Source organism: Athene cunicularia (genome assembly GCF_003259725.1).
Source record: "Athene cunicularia isolate RWA chromosome 7 unlocalized genomic scaffold, athCun1 chr7_part1, whole genome shotgun sequence".
Classification (NCBI taxonomy): domain Eukaryota; kingdom Metazoa; phylum Chordata; class Aves; order Strigiformes; family Strigidae; genus Athene; species Athene cunicularia.
In genome coordinates, this window is record NW_020799107.1 from 15,693,272 (window position 1) to 15,716,348 (window position 23,077).

Here is a 23,077-nt window from a genome sequence, read left to right on the forward strand (position 1 = left end):
ATTTCAGTGGAAAAATGCAGCTATGCTTCAGTGAATCAAAAAACCTGTTTCAGAGTAAAATACACGCTGAAATCCAACTTACATCATTTAGCTTATAACTTTGGCAGTAATCAAAAAAAAATCTAAAATAATTATTTTGTCTTTGGAGCAATGATCTTAAGATGTCTGTTGTGGTTTGAGCCCAGAGGGCAGGTGAGCACCGTGCAGCCACTCACTCTGCCCTTCTCCCTCAGGAATGGGAAAGAGAAAATAAAGCAAAAGGTTTAGGAATTGAGATGAGGACAGTGAGGGATGATTGCCTCATTATGGTCATGGGCAAAAGACAGGCTCACTAGAAGAAAAAGAACATCAATATAATTCAAACATTAACAACAGCAACAACACTTAACAGAGTAGGACAGTGAGAAGTATTGACACATCTTAAAAACACCTTCCCCCACTTCTCCCTTCTTCCTGGGATCAGTTTTACTCCCGATTTTCTCTACCTCCTTCCGCCCCCAGCAGCACAGGGGGAAGGGGATGGGGTTACAGTCAGTCCGCTGCTCCTTCCTCTTCAGGGGGAGGACTCCTCACATTTTTCCCCTGCTCCAGCATGGTGTCCCTCTCACAGGAGACAGTCCTGCGTGAACTTTCTCCGGCGTGATTCCTTTGCACAGGGTGCGTTCTCCCTGAGATGCACTCGTGTGGCTCCTTTGCGTGTGTTGCAATCCTCCTAGCACTGAACTACAATAGTGGGGGCTTTTTCCCCCAGAGTCCCGGCCTTCTTTGGGCACAGCTACCTCTCCTGTGTGGTGGGCACCTGCTCCACCACAGACCTCCATGGGTAGCAGAGAAAACCTGCCCTCTCACCACAGGCTGCAGGGGTGACTCTGCTCCAGCTCGCCTCCTCTCCTCCTCCTTTCTTCAACTGACCTTGGTGTTTGCATAGGTGTCCTCCTTGCAACTCCTCCTCACAACTCCTCCTTCTCCGTGATTCCCCTTCTTAAATACATTATCACATGGATGTGGCCACTGTCTCCAATTGGCTTGGCCTTGGTGCAGAGGTGGGTCCAACTTGGAGCTGGGGGAGCTTCAAGAAGCTTCTCACAGGGGCCACCACTGTAGCTCCCTCTCCCACTACCTAAAGCCTCTGGTCTACGCACAAACCCAACACAATGCCCTTCACTACAATTGAGAAGAAAACCCCCCAAAACCCCAAACATGCCTTTAGGGACAATGTCCTTAATTTTTTTCGTTAACTAGCATTTTGTAACAGCTCTAATAGTTATATTCTGTGGCTGCAATTCAACTTCAATTGTAAACATTCAAGCTTCTGCTAGTCCATTGCTTACACAATGCTGCAATTGTATAAGATTACTTATAGTGTCAGCAAGAACTGTCAACAAGGGTAAGAGAGTGAACAGTGGCATCTCCAAGTAGTTTATTAAGGTTGTATGGTTATAAAGACAGTAGTGGAGTCTTCTGAACTAGGACCCTTCTTTAGTATTTTCACCTGAGAGTCTAAGACAGTTGGCTAGAACACTGCTTGAATTCCTGTCTACACAGAAGTTGGTGGAAGAACAACTGTAGCAAAGTGTGGATTCTACAGTATATATTTGCATACACACACACACAGAGTAGTCAAGGCACTTCCTTCTCAGAAAAACCTTCAGTCTGCAGAATTATGCCATTTCTAAGCTATTTATGTAATATCCATTGGTCAGGAGGAGACGCCATTATTAGATCTGTAATTTAATAGTCCAAAATAAAAGATAATTTGATTTTTGGCAAAAATAATAGATTTAGCATGTTCTGTGTTTATAGATTACTTTTTTAAGAAGTTAAAGTTAATCCATAAATTTTGGATCATGACACTCAAAGGTTAGCTTTTAGATATCTTAAATTACCTATAGCCTGGGGCAAAACCTGCCATTTTATGTACACCTGTAGGGTGTGTAGCATATTGCAAGATTTTTTACTTACACAGCATCCAGAAGTGTTTTGAAAAATTTGAACATCAGAATGTATATCTAGATCCTACAAAGTAGCTAGTACAAGGTGGCCATATGCAGGTGTGTTTGTATGTACCTGCACTGCTGTGTGTTAATGCTTTAATTCTAAAAGATGTTTAAACTCAAAGTAGATAGGCAGCGTTCCTCCCTTTAGCTACTCTTCACCAGAATGAATCAGTTGAAAAACCTCAGGTATGCAAATATTATATATAATGCAGAGCAATCCAATTTTCCTTTTTAAATAACTGTATTACTTCAGCATCCCTAGATCAACAAAAAGTGGAAAATTTCTACTACCAAAAAACTTATATGAGCCAAGGGAAATATTTTGCTATAAAGTGCTGTGGAAGCCAGTTACACATTTTTTAAAAAAAACAACAAAACCTAGATACATAGTAAGATGTGTGAAAGGAAAAAAAAGTGTAATATTTCCCTACAGTCAAGGAACTGCCAGAATATATGACTTGACTTAATGTTTGTTCTTTTTATTTTTTCATATTTTGTATTGATAGTTTGATTACTTGCGAAGTACAATCATGGTTAAGGAGCTTATATTCATAAACTCTGAAGTAACTCAGTTTCTTTATGTTAATATTTGGGGTGTATAACTAAGGTCAGACTTTAATTTCTTGTGTATTAGACAGATGAGACAGCCTCAAATGCAGAGGAAGTAAAGTAGTCCTGCACTTGAGTCACAACAGCCCCATGCAACACTGCAGGCCTGGGGAAGAGTGGCTGGAAAGCTGCCTGGTGGGAAAGAACCTGGGGGTGTTGGTCGACATCTGACTGAATATGAACCGGCAGCATGCCTGGGTGGCCAAGAAAGCCAACACCATCCTGGCTTGTATCAGCAATAGTGTGGCCAGCAGGACTAGGGAGGTGATCTTACCCCTGCACTCTGCACTGGTGAGGCCGCACCTCAGATACTGTGTTCAGTTTTGGGCCCCTCACTACAGCAAAGACATTGAGGTGCTGGAGCATGTCCAGAGAAGGGCAACAAAGCTGGTGCAGGGTCTGGAGCACACGTCCTATGAGGACCAGCTGAGGGAACTGGGGTTATTGAGTCTGGAGAAGAGGATGCTGAGGGGAGACCTCATCGCCCTCTACAGCTACCTGAAAGGAGGTTACAGCAAGGTGGGTGTCACTCTCTTTTCCCAAGTAATAAGTGATAGGTTGAGAGGAAAAGGCCTCAAGTTGTGCCAAGAGTGGTTTAGATTGGATATTAGGAAGAATTTCTTCACTGAAAAGGGTCTCAAGCATTGGAACAGGCTGCCCAGGGAAGTGTCTGAGTTACCACCCTTGGAGGTATTTAAAGATGTATAGATGTGGTGCTTAGGGACACCCAGACTTGGCAGCGCTAGGTTTGTGGTTGGATTGGATGGTCATAAAGGTCTTTTCCAACCTAAATGACTCTGTGATTCCAGAGTCCATTTCACTTCCAAATAAGAAGCTAAATTTTATTGAATTGTGTCATAGTTTTGTAGGTACCTCAGAATTTGTTAGGTTATTCAGTGTCAAAAATTATCACCCTAGGGCATGTTCTAGAAAACTTGTTTGTGGCTTTTTTGGTGCCTGAATTTTATATTACAGAATGAGTTTATTGTAATATGTTGTTAGAGTTTTTGTAATTGGGAGTTTCATTAAAACTCCACTTGAAGAAGAATCTTAATACTTGGAAATCTCAGTATAAAAGGTAGTACCTGCCTTGCTCTCTGTATGTTTCCTCTAATGTCCTATAGTACATTTAACTTAACACTGTAAAACTTTCCTACAACTATTGATCATCAGTTTGCTTTGGAATTGTAAAGTGATCATGGGACTCCAAAGCAGTAGTTAACTCAGAGAGTTGCAGTCTCTGGGATGGAGAACAACTGTGAAAGTTGCCTACATGTTTACTTTTCTGCACTTCATTGTCCTTCCACATCATTCTGAATTATACGGAGACCACCTGCATATACAGATAAGGTTGCACATTGCATGGGTACTTCACCTGTGAATCTTTTTCGCTGCAAAACTTTTTGATAAAAATCTATTAAGTCACAATGAGCAGATAAGCTTCTTTTCTGAGAATATCCATGCTTATACCTTTGAGTTGAGGAGCATGAAAAAATAATAACATAGTCTTGACACAGTATTCGTTTGGAGGTGCAGAAATCTGTGTATTCCAAATACAGAAGAAAGTATACTCAAATCAAAGATGTCATGAAATATTATATGGAATCACAAACCACAGTGGTTTATCTGCTACCCATTTTGTGTGTCTACCAGAAACTGGACTAGTTCCTCAATCCAGGTCTGAATACTCGGTTGAATGTCACAGTGGACGAAGCTGGTCCTGGTGGTAGACCACTGCTGTAGCCAGGCAGGAAAAGAGGAAAATGAGACAGCCTAGCAATCAAGAGTCATCTGATGAGTTGTCAAATGAAACAATGTCAAAACAAACAGTCTCTTGTCAGAGACATGTTCATCATAGAAAGCAAAACTGAGTGCCCTAAAACTAATGTGGAATGATCTGGTTAACCATTACACAAGTAACTAATATAGCATCATTTGACATCTCTAAATTTCCAATTGTATAGATGATTGATACAGATAGTGGTAGTTGAAGGAGGTGTTATATACTGATATACACTCATGTTTACCTTCAGGGTATTTTTTAACCTGGTATGAAACAACATGCAGTAATATTCTTGAAAATATTCTTGCAGTATAATATTAAGTATAGGAGCAATGTGTTAATCATTTTGCAAAAATAGCTCAATAGGACTCAGTTAATAAAGCAGCAGCAGTCTGGAAAGCTGGGAAGCTGCCAGCAAGACTTCTGTTTCTTTTCTTGTAATTCAGTTTGCACATATATTTAAGAGTTTTGACTTTTTCTCTTTTTTTTCATATTTTATAGGAAAGCACTATGTTTCTAGCTCGTTTCCACTGATGTGGTGTATATAGAGTTACATATACTGTTTCATTTTCATTGGCACTTTTTCCTTTCCTTTCAGAAAGGCTCTCCTGGTTATATTGCTAGCTGTAGTCATGGCTGATTGGGTGCTTTCAAAAAAATCTCATTGTAGAGTTTTCTGTGTTGGGTGGAAATTGGATCTAATGGTTTATCTTTCTAATCTATCTGATGAATTGTCTTTCATCTTCATAAAGTCATGTCCCTGACTTGTGATGCAGGTGTAGAGAATTGAGGCAAAAAAGCTGCTTTTAGTTTTGTCCCAGTCCTGTGGTGAACCACACAAATTAATGAAATGGCCAAAAGAACTACTGAAAAGAAAGTGACCTGTTATCCTGTTACAAAAGTCAGTTTTATTCCAAATCTTTACCAAACTAAAAAATACTTTATTTTTCAGATGAAATTGTGAAAGTTTATGTGAGCACATATATCTCAAAGAAGTCCTAAGGTCACTTTTGTCACGTATAGGACAGGTTAATATTGTATTTTGCAGGAGTAAATGTGAACTTGCTCTGCCTCTGCACTGAGCCTGCTGGACTCTGTTGGAACATAATGACTGTGGTGAGAGTTTGAGCTGGCAGTGACAAAATCGATTAATTACAATTTGGAACAATGTGTCTAGGGTAAAAAGAATATTCTGTCATCTAAATTCTTTAATTACCATTTTTTTTCTGTATACTTGAGGCACAATTAATGAACTGATATGGGAATTATAGATTAAAGGCCTATATCCTGTGATTTGTAGGAGATCAGAATAGTTCACGGAGCTGGACTTCACACTCTCTGAGCTTCCTGGTAAGTCCTCTTGCCCTGGATTTCATCTTTAGAAATCTCATTAGCCAACTGTGGAAAATGGAGAAATAAAGTACCTGTTGTTCCCCATAGTGCTCACCTCCCCATGAAAGAGAAAATAAAGTCAAATGTGACATAGCAGAAGGTAGTAAAAAATAAGTAAGAGGTTTTGAAACAGAGAAGCTCCATGTCATCCCTCCATTCTAAAAGGGGGCAAAAAATGTAAAACCCCAAACCAAGTCTCAGTGTACCATGTTTTGAAAAGAAAATAAATGGTTCTGAAAAGTAGATCAATGCTAATGAGTCTGCCATACCCTTATGGTAATTTTGTAGCTATATATCAGGTTATTAGGTTTCTCTTCAAAATAATTCTGTGTTGAGGGGGGTCTCAGTAGAATGGAAAGTTCACTAAGACTTTGGGTAGTACCAGTTCCTCAGATAAACTTCTACATTCCAGGAAGCTTGTCTATATACCCCAAATTAAAGGCTTTGCTAAAATTTCTGTTCAAGAAACACTGATACTAAAGGCAATCTTTAGCATAGGCAAAAATTCCAAGCAATTATTATCAGTGGCCCTAAGATGACACTTTGTTTCAGGAACTGCCCTTTGGAAATTTTGCAGGTGGTAACTGAGCATCTCAAATATGCTGTTTTCTGTCAGCAAAATCAGTACTTCAACAGGCACAATTTAACTGAAGGATCAGTTACCCTTAATAACTAAAATTCATGAGATAATCATAACTTTACAATCAACAAATACAAAACCACAAAATTGGTCATTCTAGTTAGATGATTTGATTTTGATGTCGGGATAAACTGTTGTCCATGCAACTAACTGAAGGAAAATGGAATGATGGGATTTCTTACCCATCTTTCTATTATATTATATACATCTAGTTTAGGAACTCCAGAATATTTACTGTGTTAATATGATACTGTCTTCCAATTACTGGGTTTAAACTTTGAGACCAAGTAGATAATATTTATTTCTGGTTTGTTTAATTACTAATTATGGAATTAAATTGACTTAGTGTATATGATATGATTAGAAAAATTCCTAAATTTTTGTTAAATGATCTGTTAATAATTACATTTCAAAACCTATATCCTCTCAGTGCTAAACTCATTCAAACTGCCTTCTGCCCTCAGTATTTACTGTTTGCTAACTCTGGAGTCCTGCTTTGCTTGTGAAGTTCCCTGCATTGTGATGCAAACATATTTCAGTATCTCAGAACATTGCATTTTCCATAGGTATTGTAGGTTAACAAAAGGCAACAGTCTGGCAACTGGCTGTAAATGATTTCATGTTGCACAAATCTACCTTATAAGCAAAAATCTTAACCCCTGTTAACGTTCCGAGCGTGTAGTCCAAAATGAAAGAGTATGCAAAAGACTATACAGACAATGAATTACTAAAATAACTGTAATGATGCACAGTTCCACAAACATCCTTTTCTTTCTGATGAAGGACCCAACATATAAGGCAAGTCTCCACCTGTGAAATTCTAATGACAGTTTTTCTTAATTACATATGTTACAAAATGCACTATGGTCAGCTCTATATACAACCAGTATATTGCTTACATTATAGTTGGACATTTGCGTTAAAATACAAATAGTTTCTTTGCTTATCTGCGTTCCTGGCTTGAGGCCAGTAGCTTCCCTGCTTTTTATTAGTTGCAGCATAATATAAAATAGAGGCTGGATAAAATAATTGACCAAGAATATAGCTTCAGATAATATTGTCTATGTGCCCCACTCTGTCTTTCCCTTTTCTGTCTCTCCCTAGGGGAAAAGCAGTTATCTTCCTTATGCTAAATCCAGTTCGTATCCACAGCAATCATGTAAATCTTGGCATCAGTCTCACAGCAGACTAAAAAGTCAAATCAGCAGGAAACTTCCACATAAGAGCAACAGGCAGCCCCAGGAGGAAAAAAAAAAAAAAATCCTCTCAAACTCTTCCATTTATTTTCTCTCAAAAATAAGAGTTCTACTTATTAGAAACACTCAGGTTTTCTTGTAATTTTAAAGATAATATGCCTTCAAAGAATAACAACTCATTGTTCAGCAAGCTTGCCAGCTTTTCAAAGCCTTTTATTTCAAAGCTTCTTTCTGAATAAACAAATCTATAAAGAGAACAAATTGAAGTTTCTGCTTTTCCTAGTGTTTTGTATAGAGGCTGCACAAGCTGTCTTCTCTCAAAATGAGTCAGATCTCAAATTACATATTTAATGTAACCAAAAATTGTTGGATGTAGCTGGTGGGATGGATTTTATATATTTTACATACAGACTGACTCTAAAGCCACAAAAAATATTTTTAATTGAAAATTCAATATGTTTGATCAAAACCCCAAGGTATTCTGTATTATTACAGTCCTGCATATTCAAAAATATTGGTAGTACTTTGGTTAGGGGTATTTTTAATGTTTAGAGATAGGCAAAGGAAGACTAAGTATAATACAAATAACTACCATATAACCATGTTGGCAACATAATAAAAGTGTGTTTTGTAATATAATTTGAATTTGTAGATATTGGACTGATGTACAAAATGTCTTTGCACCCAGTTATTACATTCCACAAGAGCTTACTTCAGAGTAAGTCCTTTAAGTCATTAGGAGGAATGGTCTTATTCATACTCTACTGGCTTGCCCTCCCCAAATAAGAGAATTATTACCAGGGTTATAAAACAGAGAAAATGTACTCAGAGATAGAAAGATTTTGTTTGCTAGAGCAGAGATTCAGGTAATACAAAGTTAGGAATAAAATGTCCTTGGAAGTACTGGAGAAGGAAGCTTGGAATAAGAAAGAAATGTTATGTATTTAGTGAATGAAGCACATGTAACTCAGTGGCTTGGAAAGCTTAATGTTAGTAAGTGCAAAATAATGACATTTGTAGGGAAAATGCGAAGAAATGTCTGAACTTTCACAGGATCATAATCACCTTTTAATTTAGGAAGGAGACCTGGGCATTGCTGTGAAGAGCTCAAACCATGTGTAGATTCCCAGCTAGAGGTTCCTATATTCATTTTTCATTAGTACCTGAGTAACAAATGAAAAGTACAAAGAGGCTCAAGCAGAGTATGTAAGACTCCCTGATGACTGAGGCAGGAAGATGAAGGAAGAAATCAAAATAAGCACTATATGTGCTTGTAGAAAAAGCAGGTACAAAGAGAGTACAAGTGCAGTCACAGATTGGAATAACATTGAACTCTACTGTCTCTGAAGTCCACTGAAAACTCTGGAAGCAACTCTAACTTAAAGATACCTTTTTTCAAAGTGGAATAATACTACTGTGAGAGAGTCGAACCCCTGTTGGTGTGGGAATGGCTGACGGCCTGTATTGCCTGTGATTTGTCATTTATTTGAGGATAGGATCGCAGTGCCTAGGTTCATATGCAAACTCTTTGAGCTTTTGGTTATACACTTACAGTCACATGCATAAGCAAATTCTTCCCAAGCTTTTGCAATGCCATTGTCAGGGTTCCACTGCATGGTAGCAAAGAACAGTTCATCCAAATCCATGTACAATTGTGCCTTCTTTGCTCTGCAGTGGTTATTTTCAGTCACCAGCTGTATAACCGTCGGTACAGACAAGAGAGCTAGGAAGTCTTCTACTGCAGCATTTTGAAAGTTGCTGCAGTTTTGTTTTGCAATGCCCTTCCAGCTTCTGCTTACAGTGTGCAATAAAGCAAGGACAAGATTTATCTTTGATTTTACATTGCTACAAACTTTAAGAAGCACAGTCATACATTTCCAGCTGCCACTCTTATTAGGTATGGAGACCTGTAAAGTGATGGTATCATTTCATATCACTCTGTAAATGGAAAAAATGAAAATGTTTTTTTTTTTATTGAGTAACTGCCTGGCAGCCATCTTTGTTCATTCCATGCACCTCATCCTTTATTTGTGAATTATAAATAAAATGTAAGTTTAAGCCTTTTTAAGCAAAGTATTTCCATAAAACCATGTGAAGAGAAGAAATTGCTATAAATGGAAAAACCACTGCCTGTCTACAGTGAATACTTCATGAAGACTGATCTACCCAGTTCAGAGTACAGGCTGAATATATAAAATTGCTGTCAGGGAGCAGTGAGGGCTGGCTGGGAGCAGGATAGGCATGGAAATGGCAGCCAGGTTCAACATCATCAGACAAGTTCATGGTGCTGAGGGCAGGTCTACAGTCACACTGGAAAGTCAACCCAGAGGTCATAACCAAACCTGCTGAAGGTCAGAGTCCTTTGATCACTGGGCAGATCCATGGTGATGGGGTCAGGCAGAAACCAGGTGAGGGATTCAGGTCCAATGGGGCACAGGTGAGGACTGAAGCTCCCAGGTTGAGCTTAATTAGAGCCCCTGGACTAATGGGCAGGAGTGTGTTGGTGAGGGTCCCAGGTGAGGCTGGTCAGGGCCATTAAGACCTATTAGTGTGTTCAGGACCCTGACAGTCATAACATTAGATATATTATTATCATCCATTGGAAGCTTTGCATTTGGGACAGACTAAAATGGTTATAGGGGCTTTGTTTTACTGAACTTTTGTTCAAATTTCTCATTATAGATGCAGTAATAATAGCAATGAGCACTCATGTAAATTTTCTTGTATTTGTAATCCTGTTCTCTATATTGGCTCAGTAACAGTAGTCAGACAGCATTAGTGCTCCCATTGCCACAGTGGTCTATGAGCTATCCCTTAACTGCAAGAGGAATTGAAGTTTTTAATAAAAAGATCAAGCTCTCAAGCTGAATTGCTAGGATAATACCTATACTGGAGGTCTTTTAAGACAGTATTTCTACCAGATCCAATAGTCACAGCAATAATGAAAGTAATGCCTCGGAGAATCAGAATTACACTGAATTTTGCCACTTTGTTGACCTAAACATGAATAGTAAGCTTTATGAAAAACCACAGTGCCCTGTCTATATCAGTGCTCCCACTGTTACTAACACCATGAAATCACTGCCATAGTTAGTTACAGGAGACAAAATATCTTCCAGTATAGCCTGAGATGACAAGTATACTAGTCAGATCAAAAAGTAGCACTAGTGTACCATGTACAAAATAGCTTTCAGTAGTACCAAAACTAGTATATTCAGTGGAATGTATCAGAAAACCTGCTTACAAAGTCAGTATGCACAAATAGAGTAAATTAAGAACAGAAGTTGTTAGCATGTATCGGGTGGACAACTTTACTTTTTGGTTATTTGAAACTGGGTCTAATGTTCACTTTTGCAGGGTCAAATTTTATGTGAGACTACAAGATCAAATGGCAAAGTACTGGATATTCCTGGTTTGTTTTTCTAACTCTTGCTACTTTCCTATCTTGTATGTGAGCTTATCCCTAAACTTTCATGCTCTTATGTTCTTTTGTCTTTTAACTAAGCTTGTACTTGTACAGAAGTTACAAACACGAGTTCGAGAAGCAAACCAATAGAAAAAGCACAATAAAGAATGATTTCCAACATCAGAGATTAAGAAATACTGTATTTTAAGTGACCCCTTTAAAAGTATATAAATTCTGACATGACTGTGTGTTTTATGTCTGCTAACCCTGTAATTTTATTTTAAGGCAGATGACTCATCACCCTATATCATCTAAAGCAATGACAAATATCTGTCAAAGGCTGTTTTGGTAGTGCTTGCCACCTAGTGGATTACTGCTTGTATACACGAGAAGGATCATTGCTACAAAAATATTTGAAAATCTGTTTATTAATCACACTAATAATACCCTGCAGACTTTGAGTACCAATAGATGGAAATTTTTTGTTGGTATTAAATGCTAGTGAAAATTGTAAACATTTTCACAACTTTTATCCATTTTCTGATAGCTTTATTTATAGCTATTGCTTGACTTGGTGATAGGCTGAAGATGGAATTTAAGAGCCAATGAGTAGTCAGTATACATGGCCATGGACTCAACTGTAAACTCAAGCCCCAAACTAGCATATGTTGGTTGGTAGTCTGTGATGACTATATTTGTAAAAATGAGTGAGGTCTCTGAAATATATACTAGTTGCTTCTATTTCTTCTATTAGAATTAGCTGTGGTCTTGTCAGTTTTGTTATAACAAAAGTTCTGATATGTGTACAGACTTTCTCTACCTCCTCTCTTCTGTAAGTCACATTCTCTTGGAGTGGTTGTCATCCATTTTTTTGACCTGGACTTCAGTCTCTTCCTGTGTAGTGATTTACACTTTGTTACTGCCCACTAGTCTTACAGAGATCAAAAGTGTTGCTCATACCATAACACAAGGCAAGAATCTGTACATAAGTTACAAGGGTTCCATCAACTATTTACAAAAAATACTTCTCCATACAAATGCAGCCCTCCTGCCAAAATGTCGACTCCCCTCTTTCAAGTGTGAATACAACTGAGCTTTTACTGAATTTTGTAATAATCAACATATTGAAAAAAATTGGACTATTTTGCCAGAACCTTCCCCAGAAAATCCAGCCTACAGGAGAGTTAAGAAAAGTTATCAGTGACAGAGAACTGTCACATTTGAATACAGCAAGTTTTCTGCTATACTGAGGGTAGTAACACTATTTTTTTACTCTTCCATGACGATGTTGATGATGTCAGAAAGTTTTAGCCAGCTGTATGATATTCAGGAATAATCAGTTTATGCTTTACACTTTTAGAAGAATTTCCAATTAATCTTACTAAGCTCATAACACACCTCAATTCTTACTTGTTACAGATATTAATATAGATGGTTTTGCCATTTACAGCATTTTATGGTCAATAACCTACTCATGAGTAACTTGATGTGAAGATGTTAAATTGGGGTCAGAAGATTCCATGGGCTCAAAACCTTTGCTCTGCATTCAGTTTGGTTGTTATTTATCTGAGGGATCTTACAGCACATTATGTGACTGTCATACATTGCTATGGCAATCTCATGACTGAGGATCGTTTTGGGTTTTTTTTCCCTTCTAACAACTCCTATAGGGAAATTCTATTGTGATCAGAAGGTGCAATACAGTTTCTTTCTTTCACTTTCCATTGTATCATCCTCCTAACACTACAGAGTATATAAATTTCATTAGGAAGATCATTGGGAATACTTGGAATTAAGAGGTATCTAAGAAATTTTGTGCAACTACTTCCTGTTTTCAAAAAAGTAATCAGAAAAATAATTAGGTCTTTTGCCAAATTCAGAAAGTTGTATTTTAGTACTGTAATAAAAATCTTTACTCAGTGGTATCATAAGCTTGAAAAATAATTTTTATTAACATACAAAAAAGAATAAGGAAAATAGACATTTTAATTAAACATTTGCTTTCATCTACAAATAAGTACTGCAAGTAACAAAACAATAAAATCATTCTTAAGTTCTTGTGAACAGTTAGAAACAGAGGAAGGAATTTTCTGAAACAGAAGCAAAAGAGTCTTGTGAAATAGAATATTTGGCAATATTTTTTAGTCTCTGAACAAAGAGTCTCTCTTTTCTCTGGAAAAGGGGAAACATCTCCCCCATTTTTAAAAAGGGAAAAAAGGAAGATTTGGGCAACTACAGGCCAGTCAGTCTTACCTCTGTGCCTGGCAAGATCATGGAGCAGATCCTCATGAAGGCTCTGCTAGGGCACATGGATAATGTGGATGTGATTGGTGGCAACCAACATGGCTTCAGCAAGGGAAAATCCTTCCTGACAAGTCTGGTGGCCTTTTATGATGGAGCGACATCATCAATAGATAAGGGAAGAGCAACTGATGTAATTTGCATGGACTTGTGCAAGGCCTTTGACACTGTCCTGCATGACATCCTGGTCTCCAAGTTGGAAAGACATGAATATGATGGATGGACTACTCAGTGGATAAGGAATTGGTTGGAAGGCTGCACTCAAAGTGTTGTGGTCAATGGTTCAATCTCCAAGTGGAGACTGGTGACAAGTGGTGTCCCTCAGGGACTGGTACTGGGACTGGTACTGTTTAATATCTTTGTTGGTGATATGGATAGTGGGATGGAGTGCCCTCAGTGTCTTCCAATGACACCAAGCTGTGTGGTGTGGTTGACATGCTGGAGGGAAGGGATGCCATCCAGAGGGACCTGGACAGGCTGGAGAGGTGGGCCTAGGCCAACCTCATGAAGTTTAATAAGGCCAGGTGTAAGGTCCTGCACCTGGGCCAAGGCAATCCCAAGCACAGATATAGGCTGAGTAATGAGTGGATTGAGAACAGCCCTGGGGAGAAGGACTTGGGTGTGTTGGTGGATGATAAGATCAACATGAACCAACAGTGTGCATTTGTAGCCCCAAAAGCCAACCAGATTCTGGGCTGCGTCAAAAAGAAGTGTGGTCAGTAGGTCGAGGAAGGTGATTCTGTCTCTCTACTCTGCCCTCGTGAGACCCCACCTGGAATACTGTGTCCAGCTCTGGAGCCCCCAACACAAGACGGATATAAAACTGTTAGAATGAGTCCAGAGGATGGCTACCAAGATGATCAGAGGGCTGGAACACCTCTTCTATTAGGACAGGCTGAGAGAGTTGGGCTTGTTCAGATTGGAAAAGAGAAGGCTCCGGGGAGACCTTACAGTGGCCTTCCAGTACCTTAAGGGCACCTACAAGAAGACTGGGGAGGGACTTTTTACAAGGGATTGTAATGATAGGATGAGAGGTAATGGGTGGAAGCTGAGGGAGGGGAGGTTTAGATTAAATATAAGGATGAAGTTTTTTACTGTGGGGGTGGTGAGGCACTGAAACAGGTTGCCCAAGGAGGCTGTGGCAGTGTTCAAGGGCAGGCTGGATGGAGCTGTGAGCAACCTGATCTAGTGGGAGGTGTCTCTGCCATAGCAGGGGATTTGGAACTAGACGATCTTTGAGGTCCCTTCCAACCCAAACCATTCTATGATTCTAAAATATCCATGTAAACAATATTTACAATATCATATGCAATCTTGGTTACATGTAGTAAGAAGCGTACATGCAACTACTGTACATTCAATTTTAAAATCTAATTTGCACTATCATTTCTCAGTATCATTAATGTTGGAAAAAACACTTCTGCTTCTGTGTGCAGTACTGCATGACAGCATGTAAATACATTAAAAAAATATTTTTTTCCCAGACATCTTAAAAAAGCACTTTTAGTATTAGGTTTTGTAGCTTCCTATGTTTTTATAGGTATCCAAACTTGGAATGTAAGCTCTACAATCATGTCCCTGTAAAAACAGCAATGTAGAAAATTTCCAAACATGCAGAAAAATCCTGATAAAAAAGCTAGAGTTCTACCTTCCCTTTATGTCTTTGAAAATACACCTTTTTATTTCCTGTGTTACTACTATTACATATAAATACAGGTAAGCAAAGTTGCATGAAAGTTAATGGAAGGTCACTTTGAGAAGCAGCTTTAGGAATATGGGTTTTTTTCCAGAGAAAATTACTCTCCAAAGTCCTATGTATTTTTATTTAGCACTTGAACTAACCTTTATGTTGCAAGGATACTTAAAGACTTTTTTAATCACTTTAGAACAGAAGCCAAAAGTTTATAGTATGTTCAGTCTGTTTTAAATTCCACACACCAAGGTTGAGCAAGGTTTAGGAGCTCATGGCTACTGCATCTCATGGGGACCTTCCAAAGACCAAAGCAGCCAGAATCCCACAGTTCATACACTGGGATATATCACTGATTATGATAATTTCCCAACACGGAATCTTCCAGCTCTTACTGAGTTTCTACTATCACGTTTAACCTCAAAGTTGAAAAATAAAAATACAGTCTGGCAGACTACCCTCAAAAGGTTGCTAATCCTTGATTTTCAATTAGCTTGATATCATCAGAATACAGAAGTATAAAGAAATGCCACCATTCTTTTTCAGATATCATTACCCTTGAACAGTACATGGAATAAAATGGAAAACAGAAAGCATACTGGTTACTGTAGCTTAACTTTAACATACATAGCATACAGAACCATTCACCTAAAAGCTGTTGATTTCAATACCTCCAAGTCAGTATTGTAACAAAAGAAATCACAGATTTTCTGAGGGTTTTTTCCCAATATACTGTACAGTTCAGAGTTTCTTCCAGAACAATCCTTAGACAAATGACTACTTTCCACATGAACACATGCTTTTATTAGATGACTTAGTACTATGCAAGGATTGAATGAGCTTATTTTCACAGGTGGATGAGACACAGTAACAGGACAATAAACACCAACTTAAAATGCTGTTGCCTGTGTGAGTGCGGTATAGAAAGCTAGCATATTAAATTACTAGAACAGTTGGGTTCATTTATTCACTTCACCTGTTATACTTCAAAAGTGTTAATAAAGCATCTCTCACAAAAACTAAACATGCATCCAGCATCTGTATGATGTTTACTGATTTCTGTATGATGTTTACTGAAAAAATCAGACTTGTTGAGCAGAACATAATGAGATCAGAAGACAGCACAGTTTAGTGTTCTCCAGAAGCTACTGCAAATCCCTCTTCCTATTTGATGTTCCACATATAAATTTGTAATAGGATGCATAACATAATCATGTCATGTCAGTGGAGCACTAATGTCATGTAAAACAAGTGCTCTCGTTTTTCTATCAGTACTATTTGAATTTTACACTGAAGCTGCGCAGAACAATTTTACGGAAGACAGGTAACTGTGTAGAACTTGAAAAACAGGGCAAAAGCTGTCCAATCCACTGTACGTAGTAGGACTGGAGGAGTGCTCATGCAATAATGCTCAAGTATTCCTTCTGTCATACCTGAATTCTACACCGAGGCATTTAAAAGCAGGTATTTTCTCAAATGAAATAAACCAATGTTAGGTGGGTCCCAGTCATCCACAAACATATGTAAGTGAAAACATAGAACTCTGGGATGTAGTCCTTAAGTACAAATGGTACAGCCGAAATGTTGGGGTTTTTTTTCAGGTAATTTACTATTCTAGCTTTCTATACTGCTTTCACCAAATAATTAAATGTTATTACAAATCAAGTAACAGGAACTGAGGTGCTTCTTGTCAGAGAAGATCAAAATAACTTATGACCAAAATTGTTTGTCTTGATGCAACATTGAACTACAAAAATGGCATATTTACTGAAGTTTAATGTGTTTAAACATTTTAAAAAGCTCAAGTAGATAACAATTTATGTAGTCTTAAAAAAATAGGAAATTATATGCTGTCTGAAATTGTCTATATTGCAAGAGGAACTGTGGTAAATTTGGACTTGTAGTGGGCTCTGCAGGTTTTACAAGACATTATGATAGAAAGGCTCATTTTGAACATGTGCAATCAAAATAATCTAATATAATTATTCTTCTATAGTAGTAAAAAATAAGTATTGTTTATATCTGTGAAAATAATGAATAATACATTAATAGTCCCATTACTAGAAAGAGCTATAGAAGTGCCAGTAGAGACTCAAACTGCATTATTTAATAATTTCAAATTTAAAAGTCACAGGGTTTATATAGTTTGCTTATAGACTGAAGTATATCTTCATGCCTGTGACAATAATGGTTTTGACACCAGTGTGAAGATACCAAAATTGGCTTTCAGTTAACGAGTAGTGTTTTATTCAAACCAGGAAAGCTCAGCTGTTTCTTGGAGGAAGCATTTCTCAATTCAGGCTCCTTTTTTCTGTGAGACTGCTAGCAGTCTTCTCTAGTTTCCAACCTCCTAATTTCTAGTCCAGTGCCATAAATCAATAGAACTGTGCAATCAAATAAAGATGGTAAAATGTTGCCTTTTAGGATAAAAGGAAGACTTAGTTTAAGTGATACATATTTTTCTAAGTGTGTATCTATAGCTTTCCAGATAAGACAAATTCTGCATTTAGATGTTTTACAAATTCCTTAGATTTCACTAATGATTGCACATAACCCCAAATCAAATGTTGTCTGTATACAATATATTTCGTTAAAAAGCCAATAGGCATGTTCTGATTAAAAAAACCCCGAACAACAACATAGAAGTTTCTGAAAGAAACATAACATTTAATGATTTCAGAAAAAATTTCATTTCTTTTTTTGAATTCAGAATTTTAGACTAAACATTTTTATGGTGCAACTCTGCAAATTGCTGAATGACCTCAAATCCCATAGATCTTTGCAGCTGGTAAGAGGTTTAATCAGTTTAAGAAATCAGGGCTTTAAAAAAGTGAACATTACTAGAATAATTATGTGTGACCAACTAAATTCTGCTGTCTGGTATACTTTGGGACTGATTCATAATCTGCAAAATCACTCAGAGCAAAATTTAGTCTTAATCTTGATAACTTTTCACAACTGTAAGAGATATAAGCATTAAATTAAGAAGTGATATGGAAAACATTTTCCAATTATGTGATTTTCCCATTATGTGGTGTCATTCATGCTCTCATTTTTTAATTGAGAAGTGAGCATGGACCAATGTAATATATTTGGGACTTACTGGAATTTAAATTAATATGCAGAAAACTGAGTATCTTTGAGCAAGCCATACTGAAAATAAAACCCCAACCTATTTGTATATCAATATAACTAAATCGGAAGGAACCAGGGGGCTTGGCAGTATAATAGTATTGTTATTCTGTGTATTTTCTTTACATAGTTGATCGTTGGCCTGCTTCATCAAGCTTGAGGTTTTGTTTTCTGGCTGCTTCACTATTGATCCTCTTATCAGATTTATCTGCATTGGTACCGTCTGTCATTGTGGATTCTGCTTCTGTGCCTTCAGGAGTCTCCCCAGTGGGCCGCAGAACTTTAACATTCTCTTCTGGGGGACGCTTCCAGTGGGGCCTGCTTGCCATCCACAAAATAAGTGCACCAAATATGACAAGCAAAAGACCAAGACAGTTGACAAAAGTTGCCTCTGGTGGGGATGCACTATATGCAGGACTTTTCCTTGGAAAGGAAAAAAAAGGTCGGTTGTTTCAAAGACAATCCTGATCTAAAAGCAGCAGTCTCCTGCTAGGTAGGAGGTCTTTTTAAACCAAAGCAAACCAATGTCCCAATACTAGATGGTTATTATTCTGTGCAAATGGAACTACAGTTTGCAATGAATAATCATAATAAGCAAGTGAAAATACTTACAGTGAAAAGATAAGCTTTTCTGTGATCCCCATCAGAGCTGTTGCAATCACTGTTGCAAAGATGGTAAGACCGGAATAAACATGTATTGGCAGAAGAGCTGCTCGGAGAGGAACTGGAGCAAAAGGGAGCAGAAAGACAGCGAAACCCAAGAAAAGCTAAACACAAAACAGATTCATAGTTAAAGCTATATGGCAAACAAGCTGCACTTCTCAAGCAGAATAAAAATAATCATAAAAATTCCATTTTGAGATGTCTTCAGGTACAAATTTGAAAAGAATTGACATTTTTATTTCTGAATGTGTTTCCCTTCAAAACCAAAGCAATAATTCTGGATTAGCACCTGGGAAGCAGACATGATATATTTTATAAATAATCCCACCTAGTATCAGTGCCCAAACTTATTGGTAATGCTACAACTGCAATGAAACTAAGTCCTGGAAACACAAATTTTCAGTGTCACTAATTTAGTAATATATTAAAGGTGTGAGTAGCTACATTTTTACAGTCTCTTCAAGTCCTATTCTCTTCTGCTGTGACAGATTTACACATAAGTGAAGATCAGAAGGCAGTCTAACCTTCTGACTTGAGTGGACTAAATAATTTTACCTTGTTAAGAGCTTTGGTTAAATTAAAGTACATGTCTTTAGAAGGGCAATGGTCTGTATCTCAATATACCAGTCAGCTGGCACTTACAGTCTGAAGATGTGTGTGGGTGGCATGAAGTTACCTGGGGGACATGAGCCCTCCTATTAGCACTCATTTTGTGATGGAAGATTACCCATCATGTCACTGGCTTCAGTCACAGGCTTGCCTGGTCATATTGAGGTTGCATCCCTTATTTAGCTTGTTCTACCATTACTCACCCCTGCTGCTAAATTAGAAATAGTGCATGAATTTGTATTTCGTCTTCCTTTAACTTCCAGTCTTAGTCCTTGTTTTGTCTTTCCATGCTGGATTAAAGAGCCTGGTATTTTCTCCCTGGGAAGCTTTTTAATACACCATAATCAAGTCATCTCTTAATCTTCTTTAGATCTGCTAAACAGTTGGAGCTTTTTAAGTCTTTCACTGGAAGATAGTTTTTCCAGCTCTCAAATCACTTTTCCATATTTTTTTAACTAAAAAAAAACCCATAGTATTTCATATTAGCTTTGCCAATGCCATATATGAAGGTTAAGATAATCTCTTATTAGAGAATTTACGTTCCTGTTGTCACAGCATCATGAGAACTCATTTTGAGCTTCATGTCATCTTTGAGTACGAGTACTTCTTTCAGAGACATTGCTTTCCAAGAGACAGTCTCCATTTTACATTTCTGCCCTATTCTTAAATTTATGCCCTTGTGCTATACTGTGTTAACATGCATTTGGCTTAAATACAATATATTTACACTACTGTTTCTGTAGATGTAGTATTATACAAGCATCTCCTCTCAATAATTTTTCAATTCTGAGATTGACATACCATTTCTGCTGCCAAGTGTCTGCTCTATTAACAGAGATACTATGACTATTTTTTAACAATAGTGCTCAATCACTTAACAAACATCAGTCTCTGATTGGTGAATTAGATCCCAGTTTGGAGGAAGTAACACCATAGTTCCATTGATCAGACAGGCAAGGCATTAAATGCCATTGATCATGTTTATGATAGCAAAATTAAAAGTAGAATTCACAATTCTTATCTTAACCATTAGAAAAAATGCTGATACTCGGTATAGTGGCAGCACAGATTTCCCTCAAATAACTGCGTTATTAAGACAAGGAAAATCTTAACATTGTTCCTTCCTATTCATTAGCTGTGGTTCAGCTATAAAGAAAATATTCAACAATGCTGCAATATGCTTTCTTTTTTTCTAAGTGTTAAAAACACTATTTCAGTACTATTTCCTGTACCTCCTAGCCTGAGCAGGGAAGGACAAAAGTCCAGAACTGAAATCCCTCAGCTGGGGATTTTTTTTTGCTTGATCACCAGATAATTAAATCCTATTTTTTCTTGTAAGTGTTTTGCGAAAAAAAGAAAAAAAATCACAATTTGAAAGAATAAAATAACACAATATAGGAAATTCAGAATTTATATGCAGAATCATCACATCTGTTATGTATATGCTAAATGTCAGGGCATGCTTACTCTTCTATGCCAAATGCAAAACATACTACATTAGTTTAGATTATGATAACTCTAATTCACCTCCAATAGGAGCAGTTAAAAGCAGGCACATAAACATTTATGAAAGTTTTGCTGATTCAGGAAAGCTGGTTAGCCAGTAGTAGCTCATTCATATGACAGAGCCTTTAGATCTACACTGCTCCCTGCTGCTCTTCTGCTGATAAACAAGTCTTGAGGCAAAGAAGTGACTACTTAAAATTTTGATAGCTGGAAAAAAAGGGAGATGATTACTTCATCTGAGACTTCCATAATAAAAGCTCTAACTGTATTTAAATATGCTGCCAACAAACCAAATCACTTACTTTAATTTCAGCAGCTTATAGAGCTTGGAAACACACTACTGTGTAACTTAAGTAGTAAATAAACTGCCATTATCCCAGCAAATAAGCAAAATATGCTTTAAAATACATTTTTCTTTGAAGTCAAGGATGCAGTATTTGCACATTTACATGCTAATTTCCCAAATCACAGAATGTAAATTTTACACTGAGTAATTTACTAATTACTATTACATTTTACTAATAAGAGTTTATTAGTAAGAACCTATTGTGCCTGAATTAATCAACACATTCTTCAAATTTACAATCTGTTTATAAATAAAGTTAGATTCTGACCTGGAGAGAATAAAATATAACAGCAGTCAGCCCAATCCAGCTGTGCAGACTGTACATGTTAGGAATGTTCCTGGCATTGTGGTATTCAAACACGGCTACCATAGAAACAATTGCAAGAATCATAGCTATGGTATTTAATCCAGCATGTATGAACTTCATTAGGAGTTTGCTGCACTTCCAGGTCCAGGGCAACCTGTAGACAATAATAGCTGAAGAAAGAACAGAAACAAGATTTTATGCCTTACAAGATAACTTCTCTCTGATTTTAATAATCACATATCATTCACATAAATTCATTGTAAATCCGGCCTTTAATCTTCTAAAAAAGTCTAATAAAAGGCTTTTTCTCCTACACATAGCATGGCATATTCCAGATACACAATTGAGGCTTAAATACAACTTTTAGGGATAAAAAAAAAAAAAAAAAAAAAAAATCAAAAAAACAACACTAAACAACTTGGTGTAATTTTTTCCTCATTCCTTAAATTGATCTAACAGAGATTCTGTACAGGATTTTGATTTTTCTCCTAGTAGTCAGATTGGAAGAATAGGGCCCAATTTTTATATCCAGAAGACCACCTACTGAGAAAGTGTGTAAGATTATTTTTTAATATTTATTCTCTTTGTCAACTTTGGATAATGCTATTCTCTAATTACACAGATATTTATATGACTATCTATTGTGTTGATATTAATAGGATTATTTTAAACGGGAGAATACTACTCATCGTAAGGGAATCATAATCTGACTCTTAAGAGGAAAAGGGTTTGTCAACTACAACTCTTCCAGCACTGTTAGATGAATGTAAGGGGGGTTTGTCTATATTTGCATTAATAACTCTAGCAGACAGTGTTTTGTCCATTCTGAACAAACCAAAAATCACCAAAAGTGATCTAACTCCAGATGGTCCATAAGCAGCCTAGAGCTGTTTCTTGCCAAGCTCTTTCCTCAAAGTCGTCACTGCTCCTTCCCTGCCACAACTGTCCCCTGGCTGTCGTATGACCCAGGTGCTTTCAACAGGGGACATACAGAGACCAGATTAGATCACTGAAGCCCCAGGTACACCTGATTACAAACTAGGTAGTAATTCTGGATGTGTGACAGCACATAAGTATATTCAGATAACAGGGGACAAATGTTTATAAGAACACCTGAACACCTGACCAATAAAGACTAATGCTCACATCCATGTTTTGCCTGAGCAGAAAGACTGAGCTTCATTCATCTGATTCATCACATCCTCATGTAAGGTTTCTGCTTACGAAATTACATTAAAATCTTTATATATAATTAGGTATAATAAAACTAAAGAATAAGAATATAAACAGTTTTTTTAAAAAAGTTCCTGTTCTGAACATTAAGAAATAGATATGCACCAGAAAAAAAAGTATTACCTGATAAATGGAAAGATTAAGAATTTACTGAAGTGATTCTCATGAGCCTTACTCATTACTTCCCCATAACCCTAGCTTTTTACACAAAAAGCATAGGTTATGGAAAATAAATAGGATATTCATTCTGTATGTTGTGATGAATAA

At 37.2% G+C, this 23,077-nt stretch overlaps 1 protein-coding gene across 1 annotated transcript; it reads right to left on the reverse strand.

Annotated features, from left to right (window-relative positions):
* Positions 1-15,612: 15,612 nt before the first annotated feature.
* LOC113482425 (cytochrome b reductase 1) lies at positions 15,613-21,815 on the reverse strand. The gene is made up of 3 exons (XM_026853048.1): positions 21,539-21,815; positions 18,759-18,913; positions 15,613-18,569 (listed from the first exon to the last, which is right to left on the reverse strand). Exons 1-3 carry the CDS (start codon positions 21,695-21,697, stop codon positions 18,269-18,271), a joined length of 615 nt encoding a protein of 204 aa, XP_026708849.1. The 5' UTR covers positions 21,698-21,815; the 3' UTR covers positions 15,613-18,268.
* Positions 21,816-23,077: the final 1,262 nt, after the last annotated feature.

What these genes read in the sequence shown, in the direction of transcription:
- LOC113482425 (XM_026853048.1), bottom strand. Translation starts at nt 21,697, where the DNA reads ATGAAGTTCATACATGCTGGATTAAATACCATAGCTATGATTCTTGCA. An exon ending in TTATATTTTATTCTCTCCAG is followed by an intron (nt 18,914 to 21,538) that starts GTCAGAATCTAA and finishes TTTTGTGTTTAG; the next exon opens with CTTTTCTTGGGTTTCGCTGT. An exon ending in GAAAAGCTTATCTTTTCACT is followed by an intron (nt 18,570 to 18,758) that starts GTAAGTATTTTC and finishes TTCCTTTCCAAG; the next exon opens with GAAAAGTCCTGCATATAGTG.